The sequence below is a fragment of the Xenopus tropicalis genome, chromosome 6 (genome assembly GCF_000004195.4).
Source record: "Xenopus tropicalis strain Nigerian chromosome 6, UCB_Xtro_10.0, whole genome shotgun sequence".
Lineage (NCBI taxonomy): Eukaryota > Metazoa > Chordata > Amphibia > Anura > Pipidae > Xenopus > Xenopus tropicalis.
Window position 1 is genome coordinate 96076303 of NC_030682.2, and position 14017 is coordinate 96090319.

Sequence of the window (14017 nt, forward strand, 5' to 3'; positions counted from 1 at the left end):
TCTTTTGGAAAAAAAAAAAAGATTTTATTGCAGGATTCTGCTGGAGAAGCTCTATTAACTGAGGCATTTTGTAAAAACACGCTTTTCCCATGACAGAATTCCTTTACAAAAATGCAGTAGCAAAAAAAACTTTTTTTAAATAATTCATTACGGTATATGTACAGGTCCTTTTCAAAAAATTAGCATATTGTGATAAAGTTCATTATTTTCTGTAATGTACTGATAAACATTAGACTTTCATATATTTTAGATTCATTACACACAACTGAAGTAGTTCAAGCCTTTTCTTGTTTTAATATTGATGATTGTGGCATACAGCTCATGAAAACCCAAAATTCCTATCTCAAAAAATTAGCATATCATGAAAAGGTTCTCTAAACGAGCTATTAACCTAATCATCTGAATCAACAAATTAACTCTAAAAACCTGCAAAAGATTCCTGAGGCTTTTAAAAACTCCCAGCCTGGTTCATTACTCAAAACCGCAATCATGGGTAAGACTGCCGACCTGACTGCTGTCCAGAAGGCCATCATTGACACCCTCAAGCAAGAGGGTAAGACACAGAAAGAAATTTCTGAACGAATAGGCTGTTCCCAGAGTGCTGTATCAAGGCACCTCAGTGGGAAGTCTGTGGGAAGGAAAAAGTGTGGCAGAAAACGCTGCACAACGAGAAGAGGTGACTGGGCCCTGAGGAAGATTGTGGAGAAGGACCGATTCCTGACCTTGGGGGACCTGCGGAAGCAGTGGACTGAGTCTGGAGTAGAAACATCCAGAGCCACCGTGTACAGGCGTGTGCAGGAAATGGGCTACAGGTGCCGCATTCCCCAGGTCAAGCCACTTTTGAACCAGAAACAGCGGCAGAAGCGCCTGACCTGGGCTACAGAGAAGCAGCACTGGACTGTTGCTCAGTGGTCCAAAGTATGTCATTCGGAAATCAAGGTGCCAGAGTCTGGAGGAAGACTGGGGAGAGGGAAATGCCAAAATGCCTGAAGTCCAGTGTCAAGTACCCACAGTCAGTGATGGTCTGGGGTGCCATGTCAGCTGCTGGTGTTGGTCCACTGTGTTTTATCAAGGGCAGGGTCAATGCAGCTAGCTATCAGGAGATTTTGGAGCACTTCATGCTTCCATCTGCTGAAAAGCTTTATGGAGATGAAGATTTCATTTTTCAGCACGACCTGGCACCTGCTCACAGTGCCAAAACCACTGGTAAATGGTTTACTGACCATGGTATTACTGTGCTCAATTGGCCTGCCAACTCTCCTGACCTGAACCCCATAGAGAATCTGTGGGATATTGTGAAGAGAAAGTTGAGAGACACAAGACCCAACACTCTGGATGAGCTTAAGGCCGCTATTGAAGCATCCTGGGCCTCCATAACACCTGAGCAGTGCCACAGGCTGATTGCCTCCATGCCACGCCACATTGAAGCAGTCATTTCTGCAAAAGGATTCCCGACCAAGTATTGAGTGCATAACTGAACATAATTATTTGAAGGTTGACTTTTTTTGTATTAAAAACACTTTTCTTTTATTGGGCGGATGAAATATGCTAATTTTTTTAGATAGGAATTTTGGGTTTTCATGAGCTGTATGCCACAATCATCAATATTAAAACAAGAAAAGGCTTGAACTACTTCAGTTGTGTGTAATGAATCTAAAATATATGAAAGTCTAATGTTTATCAGTACATTACAGAAAATAATGAACTTTATCACAATATGCTAATTTTTTGAAAAGGACCTGTATCTGTTGTAGTAGAAAAAGAGAAGACTCTCTTAGTAGCATTTGGTTAGCAAATGTATTATCTCAGCACCAGCAAGTAAGCATTTCATTTTAAAGCAGCAACAGTTTGTCCAAAAACAATAAAAAAAAGACTTGTTACAGATAACACTGGTTGCTATAAATAGGTATTACTCCTCAAAATCTGAATGCCTGACTAGTTTAACATTTACACATCCATCACATTGCTCAGTTAATAATCATATATTTTAGTCATTCATTTTGTATCCAAGTATTAGTACATTTTATATATTAAGGAAGAACTTGTCTATTTTTCTTGTCATTATAAAGCACTAATTTGAAATTTGGGCCATTTTCCCTGGCCCCCCTTCCTTCATAAACAGCAGTTTGTTCAAAGTGCCCTATCTAGCTTTATACAAACAAACCCCTCCCTACTAAGCAGCACCACCCTTTTATTGAAGGGCTTCTTAATGGACTTGTAATTAGTTTTATCAGCAATTCTGAAATTCGGTGCTTAAGAGAAACTGGCTTCATATTCTAGTTCAGTACCAACAATAACAGAAACTATAGATATTTATTATTATTGATATTAATTATTCATAGTAAACTATTTTGGTAGCCCACCTATACCTGTCCTCCACATCAAAAATCATTTATACCTAACATGTGGAGTTAAAGTTTCAGTGCTAAACAAGCAAAATGCCTTAAAGAGTCTCCCACCTTATTGTGTGCACACACATTTGAGACTATAATGTACTTTCTTTTTCCGGCTCAACATTTTATCTGCATTGTGAGCTAAAGTTAAAGGGTATGCCACTATTGAAAGCTCCAATGCCGTTGGTTTTGGGGTTCTCCCTGTCTAATTTTTCACGGCTGAAAATAGTATCCTGGTCACTTTCAAACTCAGACTCGGACACCATTAGGCTGGAGTTGTGTGCTGTACTTCTGTGCTTTATTCCTGTTAAAAAAAAAAAAAGTTGTGAAGCAGTAAACCCTTAACAGCAAGAGCAACAAAACTACATTTTTCAAATGATTTAGTCCAAAGTTCTTAGGAGAGTTACATTTGTGTAATTCACCTCTATAAATTAGGTGCCATGATTTGTATAAAATCCAGCAGTTCGTTTAAACAGGAGATTTAGTGCTACAGTTTTATTAATGGTACAGGTATGGGATCTGTTATCCAGAATGCTTGGGACCTGGAGTGTTCCAGATAAGGGGCCTTTCTGTAATCTGAAGCTCCCGTAATTTGGAGCTTTCTGGATAATGGGTTTCAGGATAACGGATCCCATACCTATACTTATAAGAATCGGTCAATGGTGTCATCGTCCAGAGCCACAGACAAATGTCTAAAAAAGATCCCGAGGAATAGCCATGGGCGTCCACAGAAAATTTTCCAGGGTGGGGGCAAAGTCATAAATCTCAATCAAAAACAACCTGCTCTAGATTAAGCCTGTACAAAATAACTGGGTGTGAAGTTTGTAGAAAATTAAGCTATTGGCAAAGTTAACAGAGTCACTCACAACACAAAAGCTGAGTTTATAGAGTATGAATATCTGCCACACATAATTTTTTGTGATTTTTTTGGCCACGAGCACTTTGTGAACATACCCCTAAATACCACACCCATTTCATTAAAATATACCTCAATTGTGCCAGTATAGTTACTAGAGAAAATTGATAAAGAGAACATTAACCCCAGATGCGCCAGTATAATTACTAAATAAAATAGATAATAGGCATTTTTCCCCAGACATGCCAGTATAATTGCTACAGAAAATAGATAATAAGAATATTACCCCCAGATGTGCCAGTATAATTTCTACAGGAAATGGATAATCAGCATATTAACACCAGACAAGCCAGTATAATTACTGCAGAAATGGGCACTGAACCTTACTTTAACCTCAGACAAGCCAGTATAATCACTGCAAAAATGGGCAGTGAACACTACTTTAACCCCAGACAAGACAGTATAATCAATGCAGAAATGGGCACTGAACAATACTTTAACCCCAGACCACTGATTGGCCCATGGCCATTGAGTACTGCAATAATTCCAGACATGCCAGTAACATGAATGCAGAGAAAAAAAGAGAGAGAGAGAACAATATCTGGTCACATCTTGGGACATTTTTCAAGATGCCTCATTCAATCGCAACCCCCACTAAATAAGTACTGCGAATAGAAACCTGTTGAACCCAGAAACAAATACAAATGTAACAACCCATGTATCATTTATAGTAACAAAAAATGTATCCGGAAAGTGTAGCAAAGAAAATGTATCCAGAGCAAGGGGCTGTAGCTGCACAGGACTAAGCAAAATACTTACAAAGGAGACCTCCAGGACAATCCACATTTGCTGTCTCCTAGTAGCATCGGGGGCAGTAGCAGGGAGCATTGCAATAGCAACACGTCTGTATAAGGGGGGGGGCGCTGGTGGCAGCAAAACAATACAGTGGCAAAAAACTGTGGAAAGGGGGAGTGTCCGGCTCAGACCGGACTAAGCTTGATTAAGACCCAGGTGTAAAGCAAGAGAGCTGTGTCCCCTCATCAAAGGCTGTCCCTTTGTGGACCATTTGGGCATAATATTATGTACATGTGGGGGCCATGTCCCCTGGTACACCATAGGAGAACTGCATCCCCTTGTACACAGGGGGGGAGAACTACGCCCCCTTAAATCAATGTGGAGAACTGCGTCCCCTTAAATCAGTGTGGAGAACTGCGTCCCCTTAAATCAGTGTGGAGAACTGCGTCCCCTTAAATTAATGTGGAGAACTGCGTCCCCTTAGATCAATGTGGAGAACTGCGTCCCCTTAGATCAGTGTGGAGAACTGCGTCCCCTTAGATCAGTGTGGAGAACTGCGTCCCCTTAGATCAGTGTGGAGAACTGCGTCCCCTTAAATCAGTGTGGAGAACTGCGTCCCCTTAGATCAGTGTGGAGAACTGCATCCCCTTAGATCAATGTGGAGAACTGCGTCCCCTTAGATCGATGTTTTACTTACCATACTTTGGTGTCAGCTCCATTTTTTCTTGTTCATCTATATTATCCAAAATTGTATATTTTGTTTTTTTTCTTATTTTTGTCCTTTTCTGGCTGAAGTATGCAAACAAAGGAGAAAGAGAAACAAAATGGATGAAAATGAACTCCAGAGAGCATTAAATACTGAATACCCCTATTTATAAAGGCAGCATAAAAAGTTGCACAGAAATACAATTTTTCCCATTCACCAGTTCACTGCCGTGTAAACTTCTGGCATAATAGCGGTATGATAAATAGGTGCTCTAAAGTTTTACATAAAAAGAAGAACAAATCATTAATTTCAGCTTGATATACAGTTAGGTCAGAGATTAAGTAAATACAGAGGGTGCACATACTGTCTGCTCAGATCCAGCTAAATGCAGTCAAATTGATTGGGTGGTGTTTCATGATACAGATGGGCACAACAGAGACCGTTTCCGCACACCCTGGCTCTCCAAAATTGAACGCCCGGTGCACTCTGCTAGAGGGATCGGCACCCTCCCAAAACTGCAAAGCAACAAAAAGCAAAAGCACTCAGGGCTACAAGGGAAAACCCTTTAAAAAATTTATTGCGGAGGTGCAACGTTTCGGAGCAAACCTAGCCCCATGCTAGGGCTGGAAGATACCACTGCAACCTAGTGATAGTTACATAGCTCAGCCTAGGAAAAGGCTGGTAGATACCATTGCAGCCTAGGGACAATTACATAGCTATGCCTGGGTAAAGGCTGGAAGATACCATTGCAGCCTAGGGACAGTTACATAGCTCAGCCTGGGGAAAGGCTGGTAGATACCATTGCAGCCTAGTGACAATTACATAGCTGAGCCTGGGTAAAGGCTGGAAGATACCATTGCAGCCTAGGGACAGTTACATAGCTCAGCCTGGGTAAAGGCTGGAAGATACCATTGCAGCCTAGGGACAGTTACATAGCTCAGCCTGGGTAAAGGCTGGAAGATACCATTGCAGCCTAGGGACAGTTACATAGCTCAGCCTGGAGAAAGGCTGGAAGATACCACTGCAGCCTAGGGACAGTTACATGGCTCAGCCTGGAGAAAGGCAGGAAGATACCATTGCAGCCTAGGGACAGTTACATAGCTCAGCCTGGGCAAGGGCTGGAAGATACCATTGCAGCCTAGGGACAGTTACATAGCTCAGCCTTGGCAAGGGCTGGAAAATACCATTGCAGCCTAGGGACAGTTACATAGCTCAGACTGGGTAAAGGCTGGAACATACCATTGAAGCCTAGGGACAGTTACATAGCTTAGACTGGGTAAAGGCTGGAACATACCATTGAAGCCTAGGGACAATTACATGGCTCAACCTGGAGGAAGGCTGGAAGATACCATTGCAGCCTAGGGACAGTTACATGGCTCAGCCTGGAGAAAGGCTGGAAGATACCATTGCAGCCTAGGGACAGTTACATAGCTCAGCCTGGAGAAAGGCTGGAAGATACCATTGCAGCCTAGGACAGTTACATAGCTCAGCCTGGCAAAGGCTGGAAGATACCATTGCAGCCTAGGGAGAAGTACATGGCTCAGCCTGGAGAAAGGCTGGATGATACCATTGTAGCCTAGGGACAGTTACTTAGCTCAGTCTGGAGAAAGGCTGGAAGATACCATTGCAGCCTAGGAATAGTTACATGGCTGAGCCTGGAGAAAGGCTGGACGATACCATTGCAGCCTAGGGACAGTTACATAGCTTAGTCTGGGTAATGGCTGGATGATACCATTGCAGCCTAGGGACAGTTACATAGCTCAGCCTGGGCAAAGGCTGGAAGATACCATTGCAGCCTAGGGACAGTTACATAGCTCAGCCTGGGTAAAGGCTGGAAGATACCATTGCAGCCTAGGGACAGTTACATAGCTCAGCCTGGGGAAAGGCTGGAAGATACCATTGCAGCCTAGGGACAGTTACATAGCTCAGCCTGGGTAAAGGCTGGAAGATACCATTGCAGCCTAGGGACAGTTACATGGCTCAGCCTGGAGAAAGGCTGGAAGATACCATTGCAGCCTAGGGACAGTTACATAGCTCAGCCTGGAGAAAGGCTGGAAGATACCATTGCAGCCTAGGGACAGTTACATAGCTCAGCCTGGGCAAGGGCTGGAAGATACCATTGCAGCCTAGGGACAGTTACATAGCTCAGCCTGGAGAAAGGCTGGAAGATACCATTGCAGCCTAGGGACAGTTACATGGCTCAGCCTGGAGAAAGGCTGGAAGATACCATTGCAGCCTAGGGACAGTTACATAGCTCAGCCTGGAGAAAGGCTGGAAGATACCATTGCAGCCTAGGGACAGTTACATAGCTCAGCCTGGAGAAAGGCTGGAAGATACCATTGCAGCCTAGGGACAGTTACATAGCTCAGCCTGGGCAATGGCTGGAAGATACCATTGCAGCCTAGGGACAGTTACATAGCTCAGCCTGGGTAAAGGCTGGAAGATACCATTGCAGCCTAGGGACAGTTACATAGCTCAGCCTGGGAAAGGCTGGAAGATACCATTGCAGCCTAGGGACAGTTACATAGCTCAGCCTGGAGAAAGGCTGGAAGATACCATTGCAGCCTAGGGACAGTTACATAGCTCAGCCTGGGTAAAGGCTGGAAGATACCATTGCAGCCTAGGGACAGTTACATAGCTCAGCCTAGGCAAAGGCTGGTAGATACCATTGCAGCCTAGGGACAGTTACATAGCTCAGCCTGGGTAAAGGCTGGAAGATACCATTGCAGCCTAGGGACAGTTACATAGCTCAGCCTGGGAAAGGCTGGAAGATACCATTGCAGCCTAGGGACAGTTACATAGCTCAGCTGGAGAAAGGCTGGAAGATACCATTGCAGCCTAGGGACAGTTACATAGCTCAGCCTGGGCAAGGCTGGAAGATACCATTGCAGCCTAGGGACAGTTACATAGCTCAGCCTGGGTAAAGGCTGGAAGATACCATTGCAGCCTAGGGACAGTTACATAGCTCAGCCTGGGTAAGGCTGGAAGATTACCATTGCAGCCTAGGGACCGTTACATGGCTGAGCCTGGAGAAAGGTGGACCAATACCATTGCAAGCCTTGGGACAGTTACATAGCTCAGCCTGGAGAAGGCTGGAAGATTACCATTGCAGCCTAGGGACAGTTACAGTAGCTTCAGCCTGGAGAAAGTCTGGAAACATACCCACTGCCAGCTAGGGACAGTTACATAGCTCTGCCTGGAGAAAGGCTGGAAGATACCACTGCAGCCTAGGACAGTTACATAGCTTCAGCCTGGAGAAAGGCTGGAAGATACCACTGCAGCCTAGGGACAAGCTACATACCTCAGCCCTGGAGAAGGCTGGAAGATACCACTGCAGCCCTAGGGACGGTTACATAGCTTCAGCCTGGAGAAAGGCTGGAAAGATACCATTGGCAGCGCCTAGGGACAGTTACATAGCTCAGCCTGGAGTAAAGGCTGGAACATACCACTGCAGCCTAGGGACAGTTTCAGTAGCGCAGCCTGGAGAAAGGCTGGAAGATACCTACGTGCAGCCTAGGGACAGTTTACATAGCTCAGCCTGGAGAAAGGCTGGAAGATACCACTGCAGCCTAGGGACAGTTTACATAGCTCAGCCTGGAAGTGGAAACCTAGTGCGCCTGGGAAGTTTTAGCCTAGCCTGGAGGCTGGATCCCTTAGCCTGGGACAGTTACATGGCTCAGCCTGGAGAAAGGGCCTGGAAGATACCTACCTTGCAGCCTAGGGACGGTTACATGGCCAGCCTGGAAGAAGGCCGGAAGATACCATTGCAGCCCTCAGTGACAGTTACCATAGCTCAGCCTGGGGAGTAAAGGCTTGGTAGATACCATTGCAGCCTAGGGACAATTACATCAGCTCAGCCTGGGTTAAAACGCTGGAAGACACCATTGCAGCCTAGGGATAGATTACATAGCCTCAGCCTGGGTAAAGGCTGGAAGATACCATTGCAGCCTAGGGACAGTTACATAGCTCAGCCTGGGGAAAGGCTGGAAGATACCATTGCAGCCTAGGGACAGTTACATAGCTCAGCCTGGGAAAGGCTGGAAGATACCATTGCAGCCTAGGGACAGTTACATAGCTCAGCCTGGAGAAAGGCTGGAAGATACCATTGCAGCCTAGGGACAGTTACATAGCTCAGCCTGGGCAAAGGCTGGAAGATACCATTGCAGCCTAGGGACAGTTACATAGCTCAGCCTGGGTAAAGGCTGGAAGATACCATTGCAGCCTAGGGACAGTTACATAGCTCAGCCTGGGTAAAGGCTGGAAGATACCATTGCAGCCTAGGGACAGTTACATAGCTCAGCCTGGAGAAAGGCTGGAAGATACCATTGCAGCCTAGGGACAGTTACATAGCTCAGCCTGGGACAAAGGCTGGAAGATACCATTGCAGCCTAGGGACAGTTACATAGCTCAGCCTGGGTAAAGGCTGGAAGATACCATTGCAGCCTAGGGACAGTTACATAGCTCAGCCTGGGTAAGGCTGGAAGATACATTGCAGCCTAGGGACAGTTACATAGCTCAGCCTGGGTAAAGGCTGGAAGATACCATTGCAGCCTAGGGACAGTTACATAGCTCAGCTGGGGAAGGCTGGAGATACCATTGCAGCCTAGGGACAATTACAATAGCTCAGCCTGGGGAAGGCTGGAAGATACCATTTGCAGCCTAGGACAGTTACATACTCAGCCTGGAGAAAAGGCTGGAAAGATACCATTGCAGCCTAGGGACAGTTACATAGCTCAGCCTGGGAAGGCTGAAGATACCATTGCAGCCTAGGGACAGTTTACATAGCTCAGCCTGGGAAAGGCTGGAAGATACCATTGCAGCCTAGGGACAGTTACATGGCTCAGCCTGGAGAAAGGCTGGAAGATTACCATTGCAGCCCTAGGGACAGTTACTTGCTTCAGCTGGAGAAAGGCTGGAAGATACCATTGCAGCCTAGGGACAGTTACATAGCTCAGCCTGGAGAAAGGCTGGAAGATACCATTGCAGCCTAGGGACAGTTACATAGCTCAGCCTGGAGAAAGGCTGGAAGATACCATTGCAGCCTAGGGACAGTTACATAGCTCAGCCTGGAGAAAGGCTGGAAGATACCATTGCAGCCTAGGGACAGTTACATAGCTCAGCCTGGGCAAAGGCTGGAAGATACCATTGCAGCCTAGGGACAGTTACATAGCTCAGCCTGGAGAAAGGCTGGAAGATACCATTGCAGCCTAGGGACAGTTACATAGCTCAGCCTGGGTAAAGGCTGGAAGATACCATTGCAGCCTAGGGACAGTTACATAGCTCAGCCTGGGCAAAGGCTGGAAGATACCATTGCAGCCTAGGGACAGTTACATAGCTCAGCCTGGGTAAAGGCTGGAAGATACCATTGCAGCCTAGGGACAGTTACATAGCTCAGCCTGGAGAAAGGCTGGAAGATACCATTGCAGCCTAGGGACAGTTACATAGCTCAGCCTGGCAAAGGCTGGAAGATACCATTGCAGCCTAGGGACAGTTACATAGCTCAGCCTGGGGAAAGGCTGGAAGATACCATTGCAGCCTAGGGACAGTTACATAGCTCAGCCTGGGGAAAGGCTGGAAGATACCATTGCAGCCTAGGGACAGTTACATAGCTCAGCCTGGAGAAAGGCTGGAAGATACCATTGCAGCCTAGGGACAGTTACATAGCTCAGCCTGGAGAAAGGCTGGAAGATACCATTGCAGCCTAGGGACAGTTACATAGCTCAGCCTGGGAAAGGCTGGAAGATACCATTGCAGCCTAGGGACAGTTACATAGCTCAGCCTGGGGAAAGGCTGGAAGATACCATTGCAGCCTAGGGACAGTTACATAGCTCAGCCTGGGTAAAGGCTGGAAGATACCATTGCAGCCTAGGGACAGTTACATAGCTCAGCCTGGGCAAAGGCTGGAAGATACCATTGCAGCCTAGGGACAGTTACATAGCTCAGCATGGGTAAAGGCTGGAAGATACCATTGCAGCCTAGGGACAGTTACATAGCTCAGCCTGGGTAAAGGATGGAAGATGCCACTGCAGCCTAGGGACAGTTACATGGCTCAGCCTGGAGAAAGGCTGGAAGATACCATTGCAGCCTAGGGACAGTTACATGGCTCAGGCCGGAGAAAGGCTGGAAGATACCATTGCAGTCTAGGGACAGTTACATGGCTCACCCTGTAGGAAGGCTGGAATATACCATTGCAGCCTAGGGACAGTTACATGGCTCAGCCTGGGCAAGGGCTGGAGGATACCATTGCAGCCTAGGGAAAGTTATATAACTCAGCCTGGAGAACGGCTGGAAGATACCATTGCAGCCTCGGGACAGTTACATAGCTCAGCCTGGGCAAAGGCTGGTTAATACCATTGCAGCCTAGGGACAGTTACATAGCTCAGCCTAGGCAAAGGCTGGTAGATACCATTGCAGCCTAGGGACAATTACATAGCACAGCCTTGGTAAAGGCTGGAAGATACCATTGCAGCCTAGGGACAGTTACATAGCTCAGCCTGGGTAAAGGCTGGAAGATACCATTGAAGCCTAGGGACAGTTACATGGCTCAGCCTGGGAAAAGGCTGGTAGATACCATTGCAGCCTAGGGACAATTACATAGCTTAGCCTGGAGAAAGGCTGGAAGATACCATTGCAGCCTAGGGACAGTTACATAGCTCAGCCTGGGTAAACGCTGGATGATACCATTGCAGCCTAGGGACAGTTACTTAGCTCAGTCTGGAGAAAGGCTGGACGATACCATTGCAGCCTAGGGACAGTTACATAGCTCAGCCTGGAGAAAGGCTGGAAGATACCACTGCAGCCTAGGGACAGTTACATAGCTCAGCCTGGAGAAAGGCTGGAAGATACCACTGCAGCCTAGGGACAGTTACATAGCTCAGCCTAGGAAAGGGCTGGAAGATACCACTGCATCCTAGGGACAGTTACATGGCTCAGCCTGGAGAAAGGCTGGAAGATACCATTGCAGCCTAGGGACAGTTACATGGCTCAGCCTGGAGAAAGGCCGGAAGATACCATTGCAGAGTAGGGACAGTTACATAGCTCAGCCTGGGGAAAGACTGGTAGATACCATTGCAGCCTAGGGACAATTACATAGCTCAGCCTGGGTAAAAGCTGGAAGATACCATTGCAGCCTAGGGACAGTTACATAGCTCAGCCTGGGTAAAGGCTGGAAGATACCATTGAAGCCTAGGGACAGTTACATGGCTCAGCCTGGGAAAAGGCTGGTAGATACCATTGCAGCCTAGGGACAGTTACATAGCTCAGCCTGGGCAATGGCTGGAAGATACCATTGCAGCCTAGGGAAAGTTACTTAGCTCAGCCTGGGAAAAGGCTGGAAGATACCATTACAGCCTAGAGACAGTTACATAGCCCAGCCTGGGTAAAGGCTGGAAGATATCATTGCAGCCTAGGGACAGTTACATAACTTAGTCTGGGTAATGGCTGGATGATACCATTGCAGCCTAGGGACAGTTACATAGCTCAGCCTAGGCAAAGACTGGTAGATACCATTGCAGCCTAGGGACAATTACATAGCTCAGCCAGGGTAAAGGCTGGAAGATACCAATGCAGCCTAGGGACAGTTACATAGCTCAGTCTGGAGAAAGGCTGGAAGATACCATTGCAGCCTAGGGACAGTTACATATCTCAGCCTGGGCAATGGCTGGAAGATACCATTGCAGCCTAGGGACAGTTACATAGCTCAGTCTTGAGAAAGGCTGGAAGATACCATTGCAGCCTAGGGACAGTTACATATCTCAGCCTGGGCAATGGCTGGAAGATACCATTGCAGCCTAGGGACAGTTGCATAGCTTAGCCTGGGTAAAGGCTGGAAGATACCATTGCAGCCTAGGGACAGTTACATAGCTCAGCCTGGGTAAAGGCTGGATGATACCATTGCAGCCTAGGGACAGTTACTTAGCTCAGTCTGGAGAAAGGCTGGAAGATACCATTGCAGCCTAGGGACAGTTACATGGCTGAGCCTGGAGAAAGGCTGGACGATACCATTGCAGCCTAGGGACAGTTACATAGCTCAGCCTGAAGAAAGGCTGGAAGATACCATTGCAGCCTAGGGACAGTTACATAGCTCAGCCTGGAGAAAGGCTGGAAGATACCACTGCAGCCTAGGGACAGTTACATAGCTCAGCCTAGGCAAGGGCTGGAAGATACCACTGCAGCCTAGGGACAGTTACGTGGCTCAGCCTGGAGAAAGGCTGGAAGATACCATTGCAGCCTAGGGACAGTTACATGACTCAGCCTGGAGAAAGGCTGGAAGATACCATTGCAGCCTAGGGACAGTTACATATCTCTTCCTGGGCAATGGTTGGAAGATACCATTGCAGCCTAGGGACAGTTACATAGCTCAGCCTGGGAAAAGGCTGGAAGATACCATTACAACCTAGGAACAGTTACATAGCTCAGCCTGGGTAAAGGCTGGAAGATACCACTGCAGCCTAGGGACAGTTACATAGCTTAGCCTGGGTAATGGCTGGATGATACCATTGCAGTCTAGGGACAGTTACATAGCCCAGCCTAGGCAAAGGGTGGTAGATACCATTGCAGCCTAGGGACAATTACATAGCTCAGCCAGGGTAATGGCTGGAAGATACCATTGCAGCCTAGGGACAGTTACATAGCTCAGCCTGGGTAAAGGCTGGAAGATACCATTGCAGCCTAGGGACAGTTACATAGCTCAGTCTGGAGAAAGGCTGGAAGATACCATTGCAGCCTAGGGACAGTTACATATCTCAGCCTGGGCAATGGCTGGAAGATACCATTGCAGCCTAGGGACAATTACATAGCTCAGCCTGGGTAAAGGCTGGAACATACCATTGCAGCCTAGGGACAGTTACATAGCTCAGCCTAGGCAAGGGCTGGAAGATACCACTGCAGCCTAGGGACAGTTACATGGCTCAGCCTGGAGAAAGGCTGGAAGATACCATTGCAGCCTAGGGACAGTTACATGGCTCAGCCTGGAGAAAGGCTGGAAGATACCATTGCAGCCTAGGGACAGTTACATATCTCTGCCTGAGCAATGGTTGGAAGATACCATTGCAGCCTAGGGACAGTTACATAGCTCAGCCTGGAGGAAGGCTGGAAGATACCATTGCAGACTAGGGACAGTTGTATGGCTCAGCCTGGAGAAAGGCTGGAAGATCCCATTGCAGCCTAGGGTCAGTTACACAGCTCAGCCTGGGCAAGGGCTGGATATACCATTGCAGCCTAGGGAAAGTTACATGGCTCAGCCTGGAGAAAGGCTGGAAGATACGA

The 14017-nt window shown here is 47.1% G+C and overlaps 1 protein-coding gene across 1 annotated transcript in view; it reads right to left on the reverse strand.

The window, feature by feature from the left end:
* Positions 1–1778: 1778 nt before the first annotated feature.
* kiaa0319 (dyslexia-associated protein KIAA0319 homolog) overlaps positions 1779–14017 on the reverse strand; it is a 125866-nt gene continuing 113627 nt past the window's right edge. The window contains exons 20-21 of the mRNA XM_018094851.2: positions 4742–4833; positions 1779–2697 (exon numbers count right to left, since the gene is read on the reverse strand). Of these exons, the coding sequence (XP_017950340.2) occupies positions 2519–2697; positions 4742–4833 (271 nt within the window). The 3' untranslated portion in view covers positions 1779–2518. The remainder of the gene's footprint in view (positions 2698–4741; positions 4834–14017) is intronic.